Source organism: Candoia aspera, chromosome 6 (genome assembly GCF_035149785.1).
Source record: "Candoia aspera isolate rCanAsp1 chromosome 6, rCanAsp1.hap2, whole genome shotgun sequence".
Classification (NCBI taxonomy): domain Eukaryota; kingdom Metazoa; phylum Chordata; class Lepidosauria; order Squamata; family Boidae; genus Candoia; species Candoia aspera.
In genome coordinates, this window is record NC_086158.1 from 26,019,330 (window position 1) to 26,041,940 (window position 22,611).

General features: G+C 37.1%; 1 protein-coding gene across 2 annotated transcripts in view; it reads right to left on the reverse strand.

Moving 5' to 3' along the window:
- RNF13 (ring finger protein 13) overlaps positions 1-22,611 on the reverse strand; it is a 67,013-nt gene that overhangs the window by 26,878 nt on the left and 17,524 nt on the right. Inside the window, exons 3-5 of one of the 2 annotated variants that reach the window (XM_063306589.1) lie at positions 19,133-19,213; positions 8,887-9,012; positions 4,536-4,623 (exon numbers count right to left, since the gene is read on the reverse strand). In XM_063306589.1, coding sequence (XP_063162659.1) covers positions 4,536-4,623; positions 8,887-9,012; positions 19,133-19,213 — 295 coding nt within the window. Of the gene's footprint in view, positions 1-4,525; positions 4,624-8,886; positions 9,013-19,132; positions 19,214-22,611 lie in introns of those variants that run through there. The other variant, XM_063306590.1, reaches the window with a different exon arrangement.

Here is a 22,611-nt window from a genome sequence, read left to right on the forward strand (position 1 = left end):
TTTCTGTTTGCCCCGAAAATCTGCATCACGTCAAAGAACACCCTCAGAGCAGAAAAAAGGATCTATTTCCCTTTTTACATATTACAACAGATTTCAAAGTGGTGTATAAAGATAAAACAGCATATGCACAGTAAAACAGAACAAACATTTATCTAGTATGGCAAAGGTATAAATATCAACCAGCAAAAATAAAACCATGAAATTAAAATCCAGTTAAAATACATAAGCAAATAAAAATTTGACCTGGTGCTTAAAACAATACAGTATTAGTTCCAGATTAACATCACTTGAAATGGCATTCCAGAATTTTAAAGAAGTTCCTAATCCTCAGTATTTGCTATGAAAAAAACATTCACTGCAGGACTATTTCACATTTGTAGTACACAAAATCACTTGCAAAGTATGCACATCCACTTGGAGATACTCTGGAACTCCACAATCTACTGAGCACTACAGTGGATCCTGGACTCTGAAAAGTAACTACAGCAAAATCTCAATTCAACAAATCCCCATTGAGCAGACTTTCAACACAACAGACCAAATTTCTCTCTGGATCCACATGAAATAATGGACAAGTCCACTGCATCTGAAGTAATCTGGATGATGCAGTTACATTTACATTCATTTTTATCTCAGTTCACATTATTTGTGTAATGGTGTCACTGTGTGAATGATGTAAATTATGTTATTTCAGTTTCTAGAGTTCTACTCCAGCCTTAGGCACAAAACCAGCTGGGTGACTTTGGGCCAGTTACTCTCTCTCAGCCCTAAGAAGCAGGCAGTGGCAAACCACTTCTGAAAATCTTGCCAAGAAAACTTCAGGGACTTGTCCAGGCAGTCACCAGGAGTCAACACTGACTCAAAGGTTAAATTATTTTATGTTATGGCATTTGCATAATGACTTCATTAAGAAATGACTACATTACTGTGATGACATAGTTACATATTTAATGGGCATTTGGGAGTAACATTACTTGTTAAAATGAGGTTTCATTGTGTTTCAGTATGGGCAGCCACCAGAAGAAACTTTTTCATGGTGTACAGAAAAAAGATGTAATTTCTGGACCTGATACAAAATGCTTCAAATGTGACATTATTACACTGTGGAGGACAAATAATATATTTATCAATACAAATATGATTGCGATGAGGGTCCTGAATTATTACAATAAAAAGTGCAGCCAAACTGAAACCACTTGATGACCCTGGAGGGGAAGAAACAGGTAACAAAACCAGGTTGTTGTCTTTTCCATGGTGTGAAAGGAGTCAATATATGCACACAATAAAGGGCATTGCTTCTTCAGGGATCACCTGTCTCCCATAGTATCTGCCCAACTGTTTCGATCTGGCAGGGCCGGCGTGCTCTAGTTCCATTGATTAAACAATGCCACCTATTGGGACCCCAGAAGCAGACATCCTCTGTAGCAGCCTGCCCTTTGGAACGCGGTTCCCCCCGAAATTTGAAGGGCTCCCATCCTACTGGGATTTTGAAGGACCTTATAGATCTGGTTCTTCGCCCAGGCCTTTGGAGAGGACAGCTGATGCCCTTTTCTTCCTTTCTGTTCCCCTCTGCCATTGTTGTCCCTTTGTCTTGTGCTGTTTTTGTGTTTTCTGTATTGTTCTGTTTTTTTTGTAATTTTTTAAGAATTGTAAACCAACCAGAGTCACTGGGAGGCAGCATATAAATTTAATAAATTATTATTATTGTTGAAGGGTACTAGTATCAGCAGAAGAGGTGGGCTTGGAGCCTCCTTAGAAAAGTAGAATTTGGAGCAGTGTTTCTTGCTGGGGAATTCTGGGAGTTGAAGTCCACACATCTGAAAGTTGCCAAGGTTGAGAAACACTGATTCAGAGGCACCAGGTCAGCCCACAGTAAGGTCATCCCATGTTCTTATCAGATGCTACATGCGGGCTGTAAAGATCATCCTATAATTTACATTGCCTTTGTAATTCTTATGTAACATTTCAGAGGATATATAACTTGTAGCCTTGTGAGCTTTGGTGTTTTTTTGCATCCTTCTGGTGAGAAGCCCAACAATCTCTGTAGTTTTGTATGCCAATAAAATATACTTTCTTGCATCTATCTCCAAGCATTTTGGTTCCTTACTTAAGTGGGCATTTCTCCCACAGCATTAAACATTGTATCTGTCCCAGTGTTCGATTTTCAAATGAATCCCAGTTAGTTTTGTGTTTTTGGAACTGTGGTTGCTTTACGTTAGATCTCATGCATCCTTGAGGGAGGCGGTGTTTCCGGCTACCTTTAAGGAAGCACTGGTGTACCCCCTCCTCAAGAAGCCATCCTTGGACCCTACTATACTGGGCAATTTTCACCCTGTCTCCCACCTTCCCTTCTTGGGAAAGGTGGTTGAGAAAGTGGTTGCGTTGCAGCTCCAGAGAATTTTGGAGGAAATGGATTATCTGGACCCCTTTCAGTCAGGTTTCAGGCCAGGATATGGGACGGAGACTGCATTGGTCACACTTATGGATGATCTCTGGCAGGAGCGGGATGGAGGGAGTGCATCCATCCTGGCTTTCTTGGACCTCTCAGCGGCTTTAGATATCATCGACCATGGTATCCTTCTGGGGCGGCTCAGGGGGTTGGGGGTGGGTGGTGTAGTTTTGCACTGGTTCACCTCCTTCCTCCAGGGCCGTTCCCAATCGGTGGTGATAGGAGAGGAGAGATCCGGCCCTCGACCCCTCCATTGTGGGGTGCAGCAGGTTTTGGTACTCTCTCCTCTACTTAACATCTACATGAAACCGCTGGGCGAGATCATCCGTCACCATGGGATGAGGTATCAATATGGTGATGATACCCAGTTATATATCTCCATCCCAGGTGAAGTAAGTGATGCGGTCTCCACCCTTTCCAGGTGCCTGGGGGCTGTGGGGGCCTGGATGGGGAACAACAGGCTTCAACTGAACCCTGGTAAGACAGAGTGGCTGTGGATTGATGGCTCCTCGGGTTCCAGGATTGATGGCTCCTCGGGTTCCATCTTTGGTTCTGGATGGGGGGCACTGCCCCATTCGGAACCAGTGGGGAACCTGGGGGTCCTCCTGGACTCGCGACTCCTGCTCGAAGAGCAGGTGGCAGTCACGGCCAGGAGGGCCTTTGCATATCTTCGGGTGGTGCGCCAGCTACGCCCATTCCTGGACCGAGATGCCCTCCGAACAGTCACTCATGCCCTTGTCATCTCCCATATAGACTACTGCAATGCACTCTACATGGGGCTACCCTTGAAAAGTATTCGGAAGCTTCAGCTGGTCCAGAATGCGGCTGCGTGGATAGTTATCGGGGCTGTAAAATCAGCCCATGTGACACCACTGTTACGTGAGCTGCATTGGGTACCTGTTTGCTTCCGGGTCCAATTCAAGGTGTTGGTTATCACCTCTAAAGCCCTACATGGCATGGGACCAGGGTACCTGAGGCACCGTCTCGTCCCCATAACATCAACCCATCCCACCCGGTCAGGCAGGGAGGGCATGCTACGGACCCCATCAGTAAAGGAATTTCATCTAGCGGGGTCCAGGAGGCGAGCTTTCTCTGCAGTGGCGCCCGCCCTTTGGAACATCTTGCCCCCGGAGTTGAGACAGTTTCCTCGCTCTCGGACTTCCGGAAGAAACTTAAGACCTGGTTCTGCTGCCTTTCTTGGGAGGGGGAGAGTGATAGCTCCACCTGGGGATGGCTGGCGCCACAGTACCTCTTAGTGATTGTGTTCCATCTCCACTTGGCTTTTACATTTGTTTTTATGTATATTTTAATGGTAATTTTTACATGGTTATGTTTTTAGTGCTATTTTATTGTAAACTGCCCAGAATCCCCCATTGTGGGAGATGGGCAGTGATATAAATTTAATAATAAGTAAAATAAATAAATAAATACAGATGGTCCTGAGTTAACAACCACTCGTTCAGCGACCATTCAAACTTACAATGGCACTGAACGAGTACTAACAACCAGTCCTCAAAGTTCCAGCCATTGCAGCGGCCCCACAGTCATGATTGCGATCCAGTCTGGATTTCCAATTGCTGCAGTGTCCCATGGTCAAGTGACCACAATTTGCAACCTTCCCTGTCAGTTTCCCACAAACAAAGTCAATGGGGAAGCCGTCAGGAAGTTGGAAGTTATGGTCATGTGAGGTCCTCACTTAATGTAGTGATTACAGTGATTTGCTTAACAATGGTAACGGGACTGCCAGAATTGCCAAAGCTAAGCAGCGTGATCATGTGACATCATGCTATATGACTGCATTGCATAGTGAAGGAAATTCCAGTCCCAATTACTGTTATTAGGCAAAGACTACCTGTATTCCCAGCCTAGAAGATATAAGAGCATCTCTGTGAACTTGGCATAATACATCTGATTCTGTGTTCCTCTAACTATTCATTTGATCATAATGAAATTTTCCATGAAGTTCTTATTAAAGCAGAAAAATCTATTTTGTTGGAATTTTTAGTGGGAACAAAAAGATGATATTCCATCACCACTGAGAAAGAGAATAGCTTTCGAACAGGAGAGAATTAATACCTGTACTTACTGTCTTGAGATCCCATGCTAATGAGGTCATCAGAGTCAACATTGTGAACAATGGCTGCCTTATAACCAGCTCTCTGTGCATTCAAAACCTGCATGCCAAACACACTTGTTAATAAGTACTAGTTAGAAATGTGACATTATTCACTCCTGCCACCCATAAATACTTTTTAAAAGTATTATCAACTTGAATTAACTTCTCATTTTATTTGTGTACTGTTCTGATCATTTGCAAACTGTACAAAATAAAGTGGGTGTTACATATTTGCCTTGTTGCCAGCCTTGTTGCCAGCCTGCTGACACAGAATCTGGATATTGGAACTTTGATAAATGAAGTACCACTGAGCACAATACTTTCCCCCATTTAATTATGCTTATATACAGGAGCACCCCTGAAACCTCCTTTTGCTCCAAGGGACTTCAGTGTGTTCTACAAAGGACAAATTAGCTGTTTCCAACATCAGCCTTTTGACTTTATGATTTAACCCAGAATGTAACAGGATCCTCTAAGAATTAAACCTGATTGTGGTTCCACAGTCCCATCCTGGGTTCGTGTGATCATGCTCAATATTGGAAGACAGCAAATTTCACAGATTTTAAGAAGCCTGCTGTGAAATGTTGGATCCAGACTAGGAATAACTTCATTCTTCAGATGAAAAAAAGTGCTGAAGGCCTCTACATGCTACCCATGAAGGCAGCCACTAAGCAGAGATAGGAAAATGGGCTTAAACCAGACGTCTACAGAAAAATGCAGTCTCTCAATACTTTGATCACAGTCTGAATACTTCCATAGTTAATTCTACATACCCAATACTATTTGATTAAAATTTACACTGATTCATCCACAAACATATTCTCTCACAGTGTAATAAGCTGCTTTAATGGACAACCAAACCTCATAATATCTGTTTGGAGGTTTGGTCTGACTTCAACAGGAGAGAAACCCAGACAAGTTTGTATATGGTAGCAGCCACTTAGATAATTCTGTAAAGTTACAGATATTGCATATTTTTAGTTCACAGTTTTCATGTCTAGATGCTGTTCTTAAACAGGTGGAAGGAGTCAAGAAGTCCAGTTGAAATCATGATTACCAGAGTTACCCGATTAATGGCTTGTTCCAGAAATGTTTCAAGTAACCTTACCAATGTGCTTTCAAAATCATATGTAAATTTGAGAGGAATAAGGTCATGTTAGCTAAAAGTCCATAAAGATAACCAGTAAACAGGTCGTTTATGTTTACAATGCTACACAATTTTACCTAGAAGTAAATCTAAGTAATCCTATTCAGGATTTAGTGTGTGTTTCTAGGCAATACTTTCTTGACCTCTACCCCCATGCATGCCATTTCTTTTAGTACTAGATTTAAGGCAGTAAACTGTTCTTATAGAAGGAATTGTGCTTGCTCAAGTCTCTCAGCTTGTCATCAGCAGTCTGCAAAAAGCCCAAGGATCACTCTGCTGGTTTTAAAACACAATGTGAGATGGCCAATATATTTATTTATATATTTGCTCAGTGTTGCAGAAGCAAGGAGGGAAGGAAGACCTTTATTTTCCTAAATCTCAAAAGGTCTGCCATAGGACGGGGAATGACCATGTATAGAACATTCCCAAACATGTTTACTCAGAAGTAGTCTTATCAAGCAGTTCAGTAAGCTTTATTCCCCAGTAACTATGTCTCTTTTGGATAATTACTATAATACACTAGATTAATACAGAGATATTGAAGATTTCAATTAAAAATTATCATTCACAATTTTTCATAGACTATATAACATGTTATTTAATACACAAAGTTTCATAAATAAATACAATAGGTTTTTAACATTTGATTACCATGCTGTTCACTTTCTCCTCCTTAATAATCATTCCATTAGATCCACAATCTCTCTGAATACAGCCTATAAGGTGCCTCCCACATTAGGCTAAATCAGACCTTAGAAGTCCTACACTGATACACCCATTAGGCTTGCTCCTTCTTCCACTGTTGTCAGACAGGAGACTTATTTTAGTAGAGCTAATTTAAGTATTCAAGAAAAAATAGCTTACACATAGCAACTGCAATTTAAAACAGATTATCAATAACAAATCTGGTTTGTACTCAACAAGCCAGCTTCTCTAGAAAATAAAACTAAGCCAAGTCAAAATTCTTCCAGCCATGGCAATTCATTGCAACTCATGCATATACTCCTGGGTAATTGTTTAGTACTACACACACAAATATATATTTTATTGGAGAAAACTATGGTTTTCCTATATATTAAGACCAACTTATACATTCAGTAGATCGAGCAATAACATCTAGACTTTACTTCTTGAGACAGTAAGCAAACAAAAGACCCAATTCAGGCAAAACAATCATATGGCATGGGCAAGAATAGAATCTTCCCTCAGATGCTCTTTTTCTTAGAAGTTTCTTTTATGCTAAGAATATTCAAAATTGTTCCCCTCTAGCAGTCAGATGTAGTTACAATCCTGAATGCAATTAACATATGTGTAAACAGCAGCCACAAGGGAAGACAAATGACTTTTCCAGATATGCTATTTTGCATTTGTAGAGTTAAGCTCTCCCCATCCTACCTCACAGCTGCTTAGAATTCCTAAGAGCTGCCATTTAAATAGAAACAAAACAAAAAAGAACTTTTAATTATGCTCATACAAACATTATGTTCAGTATGGCACCCTGTTAACTATGGTGGGAGGACCTGCTTACACTTTTTGCATTCTACTTTTCTAGCAACATTACCACTCATCTACCAACTTGATAGCTCTGGCGTGGGCTGGTCCATGAAGTCACGAAGAGTCGGAAGCGACTAAACGAATAAACAACAAACCAACTTGCTATTTTATTAGCACTGTTCTGAGATATGTGAGTGGCACCCAGAAAGGGGGTGCATAGCAGGAAGCATGCAAGGCACCCTTGATCATATGAACACACTGTCAAGCACCTAAGCTTCACAACACTTGCCACTTTCCTTTTATGTTTGCTTTAGATGATAAACCACAGCAACAGAGAGCCAGTTTGGTCTAGTGGTTAAGGTACTGGGCTAGAAACCAGGAGTCTGTGAGTTCTAGTCCTGCCTTAGGCATGAAAGCCAGCTGGGTGACCTTGGGCCAATCACTCTGTCTCAGCCCAACTCACCTTCACAGGGTTGCTGTTGTGGGGAAAATAGGAGGAAGAAGGAGTATTAGGTATGTTTGCCAGCTTGAGTTATTTATAAAAATAATAAAGGCAGAATAAAAATTAAATAAATAGATAGATATTGTCCAAACCACAGCTCTGGGTTTTAGGAATTGTGATATACTTGGAAGTGTTTAGAAAAATCAGGATTAACCCATAATTTCAGATCCTGAGTTATTTTCACTTGGGATGGGAATATATAGTTAGGAAAGAGGAAAATAAAAGGACTGGCAAAACGTATAATTTTAAGCCTACATCACCTTCACGATCTCTGTTCACTAATCCCACAAGGCCATGAGCATGCTCAGCGTGTAACAGCTGTTTTTGATTCCATATCTATCTATCTATGTACAACTTCCCCAAGTATCTTATTTCTAGACAGCTGCATTTTACTGTCCTGCTAGATATGAGATGTCCATGACTTATGAGCACAAGCTTGCAAGTTCTCCAAACTGCTTCATCAGATGTAACAGCAAACAACAGGAGATCAGGAAGTAGTAAAACTTTAACACATATGAAGACAGTTTAAACTCTATCTCAAGAAGACCAAAAGAATGAATTGCTAGCATTCTGGAACAAGGCACTAGTGGCAACCTTTCATCTTCTGAAAATATAAAGACTATTCGTTGTCATCCCTTTACTAAAGCATACAGGTTGCTGGTACCCACAAGGGGAAAAAAAGCCCCCAAGCCCTGCATTAAAGACATTCAAATATTGTATATTAAGTGGTGGCAGAAGCAAGCCTTCAGAAAAGGAGTTTCTTGCCATGATTTTGACATATAAGCAAATTGCCACAAACAGGAGAAATTGGTAGATAGTCCCAAAATCATTTAAATTAGAAGTAGGCAATGTTTTTTGGGCGGCGGCCGGGGGGGGGCACATTTAACATTTTCTTGCTGCCTGAGGGCTATTATGTCTAGAGACAGATACAACAATTGGGATTTTTTTCTTTTTCAGAGTGGGTTTTTGTGTATTTTAAATCACATTAAGCTTATTATAGTTTTCAAGATGGTTCCTGTCTCAAAATGATGAGACATAGTTCCAACAATCTTCAGAAACAGTAATAAGAAATTTGGGGGGCCACAACTTGCCCTTATGCATGCAGACTCAACAGCATGATATAATTTTGAAGCTTCAGAAACTCCATACATTTCTGAATAAAATGAAAGGTTACTTACCTTTATATCAAAATTGCAATCAAGTCTTCTGATCAATACAATGAATTCATGGGATGAGTTATCCTTCAGAGGTGGAGGAATTATAGGCTCACAGGCATTCTCAGGTTTTGAATTTATTAGGAAGCCCTGAAAACCATTTTCAAAAGATATGATCAGTGCTTTGGAATAACATGGGAGAATTAACAGAAGATACAACTTCTTCAAGGAGGCACCAACAGGTGAAGCAATCATGCCCTGGGCCACTCCAAAGTACTTTTTTCCACTTTGATCTCAATAACTACACATCACTATAACCCTTAAACCTCAGTTTTTAAAAATCCAATTAATAAATCGCAATGGTTTATATACAGACCCAATCTCACAGTTCTGGTCAGTTTTGCAGCATAAATAAAAATGTAATATAGTCAACAGGAAAATAAACTGAATCTTAAAATAGCAGTGCAGGTCCCACATCCATTCCTATCTGAATTAAGATGATTTGATGGTGTTGCAGAAAGCTAATGACATTTCTCTGCAGGGAAGGTGTTCCAATGCATTGGGGCTAGCCTGAAGAAAGACTGCTGTCAAGTGATTGCTGTCAAGCCCACCCTTGTACCCAGCTCAACTGGGCTGGTAACCTTAAGCAGCAACTCACCTGATGACAACTCACAGGGCAGGAAAAGTCATTTTGAGGGAGACAGTTCCTCCAATTACCCAGTGCTGCAGCAGAAAGAAGCCCTCTGGATTGGGTGTGGGGCCTTATAGATAACCAGTGCAGCAACCAAAGAGTTAAGTGTTACGCTGTTAAATGCTTGGTTGCTGCAGCCTGTATTAATTGTAGTTTCTCAGTTTCCTTCAATGGCAAACTCATTTAGAGTGTATTGCACAAATGGAAATATACAGCAATGAGTGTGTGAATAGCTGTCATCAGGACTTCAAGGTCCAGGAAGTACAGGAACTGTAGTGGGCAAAGGCTTCCCCTACCATTGCTGCAGCAGGAGCCACAAGTCAAGGAGGCCTTACTCTTGGGGGGGAGCACGGCCCAGAGCTATCAATGGAACTGAACTAGAGCTTAAGAGTTCTGGAGAGGAAGAGCACATCCATCTTGCTAGGATTTAATCTGAACTTGTTTTACCCCATCCGTTCCCACCCAGGGCCTGAGCACCAGCTCAACACCTCCACAGCATCTCCAGCCTGGCCTGGCCTGGCCTGTGATGTGTAACTGAGTATCATCAGCATATTGATAATTAATAAAATTAACAAGTTATACTAATATATGTGAAATCTAAAATACATCAGCCAAATATGAGCAGCATAAGAAGGTAATACAAACACAGTATCTCATTCAAAGTATCTCTATTGGTTTTATTTCACAGAAGTTGTTATGATACCCTTTAGTGCAGTGATGGCAAACCTGTAACAAAAGGTGACACGTCACAATGTTTTGGGTGACACAACAAGGTTCACCAATACCTGACAACAAGGGGCATGCCTTGGCACAAAAGGGTGCCTTTGAGTGAAGGGGCGTCCTTTTGCTGGCTTCGCGCAAAGCCGATTCCTGGAGAAAAAGCACGCCCCTTCACTCAAAGGCACCCTTTTGTGTCAAGGCACGTCCCTTCCCGCTCCTTCACGCAAATTGCAAGTGGCTTCTCCAGGAACCAGCTTTGCGCGAAGGGGCAATAACAATAATCATTAGCTGGCATTAGCTTCAAAAGAAGACAGTGGCTCTGGCTCATTCTATCATGGAATTTCAGCGGAGATAATTTCTTATAGCTTGACCCAGTTTGGAAAGAGAGCAGCAGAAATGGAGAAAGCCATTTGGGAAGTTTGTTGTAATTCTCTATACTCTGACGGGAAGGAGAAAATTGTTCTGGAAGGAGAACAGTATTCCTGTAGAGCTGCCTTCATAGTGCTATCAGTTACAGGATATTCATCATCCAAATGGTCATTGCCACAAAAGTGCCCTTGCAACACTGACTGCTTGTGGGATTCTCCAAATAAGTACTAAAATTATTTAATCTCTAGTATCAGTTGCTGGGAGGAGATGTTCTTCTAAAGATTCCTTTTCCGTTTTTATGAGGAAAGACTCACGCAGCACAACCGAAGAGAACACATACTATCTAGTTTTGTGGAACTACATCAACATTTTAAAATCTAAATTACAAAACTTCTAATACAAAACATGGCAATTAACTTCAGTTTACTTATGCTTGCCTATTTTAAATTCCTCCCTTTGGGATTAAAACATGATGGAAATTTCATCTAAATAAGTCAAAGTTGTTAATGGGGCAGATATGACATCACTCTATCAGCTTCCTTTGCCAGGTAAGGAAGGAATCAGAATCCTAATATCCTAAAGTCAAGAGAGATTAAAATAGTCAAAATACAATATAACTTATAAAGACAACTTGTCAAATGTAACTGAGCTATGCTTCCAACTCTACTTCATGTGGGCATTGATTCAGCAAAGCACTTAAGTATATACTTAGCTTTAAATATATAGACAGGCTATAAAAGCTAAACTTTAAAGTTAAGCATAACTTGAGCTTTGTTGGAGCCTGCCAATTTTATAGTATTTTAAGAGTACATTTTCATTAATGCATTTTCCAGCTACTTTCATCATGAGCAGAATAGTAAGAATTTTATTTAGTCTTCATTTTAAATATACCTCTTGAGAGGGGAAAAACATAGAGAACTTCTTTCCCTCTCAGGATCTTTGTCCCTAGTGGGCACAATCACTAGAGAAGGCAATAGTACACAGTACAACAATTACACAGGTTTATTGAATCAAAGCTTAAATACAATGGATTTGTATTTAAATAGATTTCCCAGTATGAAAAAGACAGCGAGAGCAGTAGCAGATGAAAAGCAGCAAATAGCTAGCTATAGAATAGAGAAACTCTTACACATTACACACAAATACACACTTTTCTCAGCATACACCTAGATCTCTTCTTCATCTCCTATTTTATATTCTAAAAGTGTTGGACTGACCAGCTGTTTTTTTTTTAGTCAATCTTGTCATGCAATGCTATCAGAAGACAATCTGAGGATAGGTCTAGCTGTTCTTGGTTGGTTCTTAATCATGGAAGCTTATGTCCTGACTCTTGGAACTTTTATTCATAATTTTATTCATATTAGTCATATTTGGATCTTCTCCTAGTCTTTGGTACAACATTTTAATTTTAGCATGCTGTTGTATGTCCACGCACTTGTACATTCTGATGGGCTGCATGTGCTCCTATAGACAGAATATTCATCATATAGTTCATTAATCTCATTATTTTATCATGGTAATTAGAAAGGATCATTTGCTGAACAAGGGTGCAAACAACTGCATTCTGTTCAAGCATGGGGTTCTCTTTGGTTCAGCGAGCCCTTGGTTTCTGTACATCCAAAGTCCTCTTACAACAACCAGATTCTGATCAACATTCATTTGAATCAACCTTCATTTTGTAACCACCACAAATACCACCCACTTTTCCAAGCAAGCCTTTAAAATCTGTATTGCTTTTTCAAACTATCTTCTAAGAATTTTTTGCTAAACAAGTTTCATTCTATTCTTCCATTCTCTGAAGTGTGTTTTCAACTATTACTGTAAGCACTATTTTCCTATTCAGAATTTGTGCCCAAATTTGCCTTTTCCTTCATCCTGTCCCACTACCCGTTCTATTTATTTTGCCTTTGAGTTAAAAGACTACAAAATGAGCTTTTGTTTATTGACTTAGTAACTCAGGGAGTCTTTTTGCCTGAACAGCAAGATTAAAATATGTTAGAATTATTTCTCAAAGTAAATCTAACTACTAGCTACTTAAACAAGATTCATCTCTTCCTCCTCTATGCAAATAGTTTTCCTTAAATTATTTTTTTTTAAAATCCTTATTGTAAACCACCCAGAGTCCTCTTTTCAGGAGAGATGGGCAGTGATAGAAATTTGAAAAACAAACAAACAAACAAATAATCTGAAAGGTGCCTATTATGGATCAATGCAGCTGGAAATGAAATAAATAGGAAGTAAATACAAAAATTAGTCTTGTTTAACCATCCAAGTCTGACTGATCAGAACCAGACATGGTCATACAACAAATCAATGCAATTAATTCTACAACAGACATCTGCCCCAAATCAAGGGTCCATATGCATCCCAGTGTTCATTGAGTCTGTTCTATGACTCAATTTCCATTTTCTCAACTGTAGAAAGGCTGTATACACCACAGGTTCTTAATCTTTTTATGCTATGAACTCCTTTGAGGGTCTGGTGAAACCTACAGACCCCTTTTCAGAAAAATGTATTTATATGCATATAAAATACATACAGATTATATTACAAAGGAAACCAATTTTGCTGAAATGCAGTTATCAAGATATTAATGGCTTAAATGAATGCTTAAGTACAAAAGAACCTTTAAAATGCAAATTGTGTTGACCATTATCAATCACATGCTTTCAGAGAAAGAGGTATTTTATACAAACAAATGTATTCTGATTTTGCTTTTTTAGGGCATAATAATTTTAATAGTAAAATGTATTAAAGTTAACACACATTTCTGGAGTCTAAACACCATAGATTACCTTGTTGCCTACATTCATTATTGAATGACAAGCTAAATTTCAGTTAGAGAACAGTGAAAATAAAATAGTAATTTTTTTTTCGCTATCCAAATTCATGAATCCTCAGGGGTCTGTGGACTCCAGATTAAAAGCCCCTGATCTGGACAAAAGGTAAGGACAGAATTATTTTCTTTACAGACTCAAAAACATTAGTGGCGTGGAAGTGTCATGAACATTCCATTTCCACAAGGAATTACTGAAGTGGAAACTTGGTATAAAATCCCAATTTTATGAATGCATGTTGTATTCACAGGTACATAAAAAATATCCACATCAAATGCTTCCAAAAGGAAGTGTCTTCCAAATGCATAAAAAATTACAGGGTAACATATTTTTATTGACATATATACCTAGAGCCAATCTACCATATATTCAAAAATCTTGCTACTCCATGTGTACAATGCCAAGGAGATAGCCATCTAATTGATTAGCATATGTAAAATAAAATGTTCTGTGGCAAAGCTAAATAAAGTTTGGTATTTAGGCAGAGTATGCACTCACAACTGTCCACTATATAATTTCAAAACATTACTTTTTTTAACCTGTACAATTCTTCTATTCTACTCTACAGTAAATTCTTCCAAATTACTTACGAACATATAACTTTCTATTACCTAATTGTTAAGACACAGGATTCGACTCCTGTCAGATACTACGGTTCAAATTTGCCTGCCCTTTAGATTTATTTAATTATACCCTCCTATTTTGTTGTCGCTTAATTATTCAGTTGATTCCAACTCTTCGTGACACAAGACATCTGTTTACCAGGATTGCCTATCAATAATGCTTCTTTCAATTCTTGTAAGCTCAATAACTATTTCGCCATCTCATTTTCTGTCAGCCTTTTCACCAATTGTTTCTGATTCTACAAGTACTGGGTCTTCTCCAATTACTCTCATCTTCATGGTATATGTCCAAAATATTTAACCTTTACCTTCAGCTTCCAGCAAGCTCTGTAGTTTTACTTCATCTAGTACTGAATTATTTGTTCTTCTTGCAATTCAAGCTATTTTTAATTTCTCCCAGTACCACAATTCAAAGGCATCACTTTTTCTTTGAAAGCTATATTATCAGAAAGTTTGAACAAAGTATATGTTACACCGAGAAAAACCATAGCCTTGACAAAACATATCTTTGCTGTTGGTGTGATGTCTCTGTACTTAAGGAATTTGTCTAGATTTGCCATTGCAGATGTCACTTTATTTCATATAAATTTGTGAATTTTTGAGCCTAGGAGGATAAAGTCTGTTACTACTTTAGCTTCATTACTGTCTATTGACATTGGGCTGGCATTGTTTGTCAACAGAATTTTTTTTTTTAATAAATATTGGCCAGCAGACTGGCTTTTGTATTCGTTTACCTTCAATAAGAGATTCCTTAAAACTTCCTCACTTCCAGCCATCAAAGTGGCATCATCAGCATATTTTAGGTTGCTGATGTTTCTCCCAGCAATCTTAATTCCAGCTTTTGCTTCTTATTCTTGGGCATTTGTCATAATATATTCTGCATATAAATTAATTAAATAAAACTACAGTATACAACCTTTGCATACTCCTTTCCCAATCTTGAACCAAGTAGTTGCTCCATATTCCCTTCTAACAGTTATTTCCTGGTGATCATAAAAATTATTCGACAGGTAGATGAGGTAATCCAGCACACCCTATTTTTAAGGACTATCCACAGTTTGTTGTGGTTTAGAGCGTTAAAAGCATTTACATAATTAATGAAGCAAAAATAGATGTATTTTTGGAACTCCCTTGCCTTTTTCATTATCCATCAGATGTCTGCAATGTAACATTAGATGCTTCTGCCTCTTCTGAATCCAACTTATATATCTGGTGGCTCTCTCTCCATGTATGCTAAAGCCTGGATAGGAAAAAATTGAGCATTTTCTTACTGCCACGTGAGATAAATGTAATTATTCCATAGTTTGAGCATTTTTTGGCATTGCTCTTTTTAATATTGGAATAAAATCTTATTTTTTAAGTATATCATTGTTTAAGCCTTAAACAGTTGGGCTGGTATTTCATCAAACCTCACAACTCATTGTTAGCAGTATTTCCTACAGTCCATTTAACTTCACTTTTCAGATCCCTAGCTCTAGTTCAGAAATCAAACCTTCATACATATCAACAATCTGGAGATCCTCTCATAGAACTTTTCCATATATTCCTACTATCTCTTCTTTATATTTTCTTTCTTCAGTAGATTGTCTTCTTTGCCTTTTATCGTGCTCTTTGCATGAAATTTCCCTTGATTTATGTAATTTTCTTAAATAACTTGCCCTTTCAGATCAATTATTATCCTCAATTTCTCTGCACTGCTTATTTAGATAGACCACCTTGCTTCTTGCTCCTTTCTGGAATTTAGTGTTTAGTTTGGCAAATTTTTCTCAATCACCTTTTGCTAGCTCTTTTCAAAAGAAATATTTCATCTTCTTTTGCTTTTTCCACTCAAGGTATTTATGTTTCATCTGTAATTATGTCATTAATTTCAGAACATAGTTCTTCAAGCACTCTATTTATGAAATCTAAATCAATTCTTTACCTTCACTGCATTACCATACAGAATACTGATAAGATTTTTATCTTGTTGGTTTGATTATTTTGTCTGTTTTCTTTCAGTTGTAATTTTGCAACAACTATTTCATGATCTGAACCACAGTCAGCCCCAGGCCTTATTTTTGGTGACTGAATAGAGCTCCTCCATCCTTGCTTGCAGAATACATACTTAATTTCCTTTCAGTATTGTCCATCCTGTGACAATGTACTCATCTTGTTGACTTCTAGAAGTAGTAGTTTGCTATAACACTCTGCTAAAACTTGGTAAAACACTGTAAGTCTGTGTCTTATTTTATTTCATACATGAAGATTAAATTTTCTTGTTAGCACAGATGCTGTTTGATTCCAATTTCAGCATTCCATTCTTCTATAATGAATATAGTATCATTTTTGGATGTTCTAATTCCTAGAATGTCAATGGTGAATCCTGACCCTTCTGCTCTGACGCTGTTTGCCTTGATTCATGGTTCCGACATCAGCAGCTGGATGTTCTTCTGGCTTTAATCCAGGCACAGCATCAACATAAAAGTTATTCCTACTTGCCCTTTGTCCTTCCCAGCAGAATACTTTCTCACTGAATGCTCACTGAATACCTTCTAACCTACGGGGCTCATCTTCCAGTATTATACCAACATTGTCCTGGCTGTGAATATGCATTTGGGTTTCTTGGTGGAATTCTGGAGTGGGTTCCCATTCCTTTCTTAATGGATTGTATTCTATCTGATCCATTTCTATGACTGACCTATCATGGGTACCCTTCTGAAATTATACATTCCTAATGGTATAGCTCAGTGTCATTGAGATGTGCAAGCCCTTTCATTGCTACAAGGTAATGTTCCATGATTGATTGATTATATGCCATCAGGTCATTTTTGATTTCTAGTTACCACAGAGATGGATTTTCTCCATAGACATTTCTAATGGTCCATGAGGGGGGCAATATTTTAATTTCTTTTATAAACCACTATTAGAGCAGTGTACAATCATTCCAGCAGCTCTTTGGTAAATGCTAACAAAGTTTCTGATGCATTTTACAGCACTAGCAGAAATACAATCTGATGTTCATAACTAATATATATTGTATTTACCTTGATACTAACTGGCCAATTTTTTTGCAATTACTTTAGAAGACAGGTGACAAAGATCTCTGCCAATACCAAAAGAAACCAAAACGTTCTCAGAATACATCACTCTACAAACATAAGTACAACACAGGGCAACTTCCTTTTTATTCTGACATTAACTATTACTGCATATTAAGACCTATAAAGAAACAAATGCTGGTGAAAACAAGTATCATGTTTTGACTGCACAGTGGCAATTTAGATGATAGAATCCTTAAACTGTTTATTCTAAGCAATACTGCCTTTGTAACTGTTACCAAAGTAGCTTAATAGTATAGCCTGCATTACTGTTCTACTCAGACCAAGAGAAGAATGAGTGCAGCAGAAGATTAGATGCATGATTTGTTCTCATAGCTGGGAGCAAAGTATTTCATAGGAATATCAGTAGAATATGTATCAACCCAATGCTCCATAGAGTCTTGGATATACTGCACAGGAGCCTGAGAGTTATCCTAACCAACAAACCTACATGCAGAACAGCTTCTGAGTTGAAAAGTACTAATGTAAAAGACATCATGTTATCAAGGACTCTTCTATAGCTGAAATGGTTAGATTTTTTACTCACACAGACCAGGTGATTTACTCTTGGAGATTAGGGGACACTAGAGAAAATTATAAATTATAAAACATAAATTTTTTACTTTCCAATTTTCTACAATGATGTGCATTCATAGTAACAACCCAGTCTGAGAATAAAATTTAACAGAAATATGCTGAAGCTGTTCATTAATACAGAGATGTAACAGAATGGTTAAAACTAAGACTGTATTGGTTATAGTACCCCCAAAGCGCTATGCAAGAGGAACTTAATATTTGTTTAAACAAGAATTCCCTAATCTCTCTTTCAGTAGTCAATGACAATTGGTATACTCAGGAAGCTACCACCAGGGTAAAACAGTCACTGAAGTATTCCAGGCTCAATGAATCCAAGTCCAAGAAGTAGCTGCGATTCAAGAACATTTCAAATTTACATTTACCGGGGTTTCGTTTACAATAAGCACAGGGTTAGACTCAACAGCTTAAATTAGCCATTTCAATTTTATGATTTTAATTTTGGTTACAGTTTGGAAAAGAAAAAGATGGGACATTAGTTTCTTCTAACTCAACAAGAAAATCCTAAATTCATGAACCTATTGCAGTGGGAAAATGGTGTTAGGATAGATAGGTACCCCCACCCCAAATACACTTTCTCAAAGAAATAAAACTTTCTCAGCTATAAAACATTTAGACATAAATCAAATCAAATCAAATCTTTATTACAGTCATAGACCAGCATAATTTAGACATGAAAGAATGTTAGTTAAGAAACTAAGGAATAGTAAAAGCACTGAGAAACAAGGACAGCGGAAGATAACACCTAGAGGAAGGTGTTTAACTCAATAAATCATTTTATTTTCAGTGCTGCCCTCATTACCTCACAACCCTGACCTTATTAACATCCACATGCTGAAATAATCCAATCAATTATTCTACTGCACTGATTAAATGTATATGGTAATTTGCAAACTCTTAAAAAAGAGGTTGCATCCCTGTTCCTTTTCAGGTTATTGTATTATTTATTTATTTGTCAATTTTTTATCACCACCAATCTCCCCCCAGAAGCTTGTTAAGTCCACTATCATAATACAACCAATCTGTGTTTCAAAGGAATTGTGCTCTAGTCTCCAGTTTAAAATAAAACTTTGGGGAAATTTGGAAAAGGAATTTTTCTTACATTATTTTTAAAGTAAATATCCAGGATCAAATTGTAATTAATACATCCATCTTCATACATGCTGTGTAACTGAATGTCATAAATTTTTGTACTTATAGCTACAGCTTTTCAAAGCATAACTATGACAAATTTGATAAGTTAATGTTGGCCAATAAATCACAACATTTAAATTTACATTAAGGAGTCATAAAACGTCATATAATAATGTATTTTTTTAAACTCCATTCCATAATTTGTTTCAAATAATTGCTTCTTACCTTCAAACCTTCTGTAGGCAATCTGTAACCAAATCTTGCTGGTAAGTCATCAAATGTCTGTGTTGCATTTTCAAAATTAAACTATAAGAAGCACAAGAAACACAAACCATATATCATGTATTAAACTGCAGAATTAGCCATATAAAATATTACTACATAATTGTGCAGTAAAATACAAATAGCATAGTCTTGAGTTAAACATTCCTTAAAATGCATTTTTTTGTGTTGTACTCCAAGGACTAAAAAACAAAGCCCAGCAGCTGTTACTACTACCAGAATTCTCACAATTCCTTTATTAATCTTCATTCAACTTTTACATAAAGTTTCCCTCAAGTCAGCGTCAACTCCATGGATTTTTTTAAATTAAAATTTTATTTAGTAATAATACAGTGTATATAGAAAGAAATAGATGTTCATTTCCCTCTTTTAAAAAATACATCAACAGTAGTCTGTGCTTGTTTTACTATTATTTAGTCTTATTATAAACCTTTTATTTTATTTAAAACAAAGATGTAGTTCAAAAAAGATACTCTCTATGGATGAACAAGTAATTACTAAAGTTATACAATTATTGATCAATATAACATTAGTAAAAGATACCAAGCAGAATATATTAAGTTCTTTGTATGATATGCTGTATGCATATATAAAAGTATAAATTTTTAAGTTTAATGCCAAAATCTCCACTATATTATTGTTTACAAATGTTAAAAAAGAAAAAGAGAAAAAAACCCAATAGTAATATAAGTAAATATTTAATTTCTGACTTCCTGCTTCTTTGTGCTCCAACCAATTTATAGCACCTGTTGACTTAAGCTATAAAAACTCTGTAAGTTTGTTTTTACCTTGCTGGCTAATATGTAATATATATGGAAGCCATTTCTGCTTAAATTTAGCTAAACTTCTATTATGTATATATACTGTTAGTTTCACCATTACTGCATATTCTCCATGTTTAAGTTTCCAGTATGATATTGTCAGTAGTATGTTTTCTTCCCAGTGTGTGCAAAGTTTATCCTCACAGCCCTAAACATGTATCTTAATAAATTATGGTATTTTTATTAATATGTCCTGGAATTATACTTAATTTTTTTTAAAAAGTGGTTTCATTTCAGATTTGATCCCTAAATTCTCTCAATAATGCTAAAACATCTCTTTCCAATACTTGGGTTTTTTTTTTTAACATGTCCACCACATATGATAGAATGTTCCTTCTGTTTCATGGCATTCTAGATTTATTGCTCTATGATTTGTCTATTTTGGCAATTATTGACAGAGTTGTATACCATCTGTAAAAAATTTGTATCAGTTCTCTCTCAAACCATAGCTTGGAGTGAATTTTCTGTATTTGTTTCACAGTTCTTCCTGTTGCTACATTGAGACTTTTTCTTTGAAGTTTTGCATCTGATTTATCATACCTGTTTTTATTTGTACCATATCTAAATAGGAGTTTACATATTTGTCCTAATAAGTAGTGTTGATTCTGTATAAGCATTTTAAATTCTGTCGTTTTTCTTAATGTCCCTCCTGCATTTTTGAGGTCAGATTTTATTCCTCCAGCAATTTGTAAATATGTACACCATGGTATATTCTGGCCTTCTCTAAGCAGTTCTTGCTGTGTCTTTAATTTATTCATGGGGTCTGGGTGGACCATGTTTGGATATGTGATTATGCTTTTCTTACTGTAATTATCTCTAGCATGAAAAGCATTTAGGGAAGAAGCTAATGGTGAAACTGTTGGGCTTATTATATTTCTCATGGAGTTCCATACTTTTATCAAGCTTTGTTTTATAGTATGTGTCCCTATACCATAAGTATCTGTGGAGCTAGCTAGGCTAGCTGCCTCCAATATGGACATTCTACTATTCAGGGACTTAATCCACTCTGTTAGTCATGACAAACAGCTTGCTCTGTGATACATTTTGAAATTCGGAACTGTGAGGCTGCCTCTATCTTTTGAATCTTGTAAAATATTAAGTTTGATTCCATGGAATTTTCTAAACAACGATACAGAAGTATCCTACCATAATCTTCTCGGGTAGTTTTCTCTCCTTGACTACCCAGCCTATAGCACTAGGATTTCACAGTAGTTTCTATCCATATATTAACACCAATTTTTTTTTTACAAACAGCCAAGTTTTTTAGGTGTTATCTTTTGTTATAACAACTCAACTCAGAAAGAAAGGTTGGCAGGAAAGAAAATTATTTAGCCATATTCACAATAAGCTTAATTCTGTAAAATTATTTCAAACTTCTTACATTTCTCCATATAAAAACTTTCACTGGGACATTCTGTTTCAAGTAAACATACAAGCACAAAATGAAAACTCTTGTGGGACCTTAGACTAGCCCACAAAAACTATGCTGTACCAAAACTGTTAGTTTAAGATGCCACAAGACTCTCTTGATTTTGCTGCAATTTACAATTGCCACTGAGACCATTACAAAGTACAGATCAAGACACTTCAAATTTTTAAATTTTGAAATAGTCCAAATACAAAATGTATTTTGCTTTCATTTGTTAAGACGGATGTTTAAACCAAATCCATGCATAATTGTAGAGAATCTAAACTAGTTTCCGTTTATGGGAGGTCAGAGTCAGAAAGTGTCAGAAAGGCAGAAAAACTCAACATTTGGAAATTCAGTCAACTTTTTGCTTGTGTTCTTTCTACTGCACCCAACAAGAGTGAATTAACAGTCATATAAACCTTACTTAAATTTTATATATCACTTTTTCAATATGAACCTTAAAACAGAGCAAATTAAAATATCATACTACAGTGCACTTACAGCAGTGAAAACTTGTTATCAGCAGAGAATAAATGAGAGATAGATAGAGATCCAAGCACAACTTTTTGTAGAGAAATGCAGAAGACCTTTTATTAAGTAGAAACTTCTGTACTAAGTCTTGGCTTACTTGGCAGGCATTGAAAAAGCAAAGCACAGAAAAGAGCAACAGAGAATCTTCTGGGATAAGAGATACTGGAGAGAAAGACTTCTGCAGAGGTTACTAAGTAAGGTAAGGGCATACACATACCATAGGTTTGTCCTAAGTTACAATTAACTTAGTGCTTTTAAGACTTAAGTTGGGAGAAGATGGAGGAGAATCAATTTATGAAAAAAAGTGGATAGGTTGAACAAAACCATTTTTGTCTTTTTCTGTGAACAAGTTCACCTGCTGTAAGCAAACAGAGTTTCTGCTCTGCCCCAGCAGCAAACAGACCCTCAACACATTTTGCAGAAACGGTATTTGGCCACTGACTTGAAACAGCTTGTACATCTATAAAATAAGGCTTCAGAAAAACAAAATTGGACTGAGGGTCACACTGACCTTTGAATAACATATTAGGGCTGTATTCTAAACAGGGTAGAGCCAATCTGCAAATGAGCGAAGCCACATCAGATTAGAAAGATGGACACAGGATTTAAATTTTTTTATGAACACAAGGAGAACAAAGGAAAAGCAAAAAGGTGGGAAA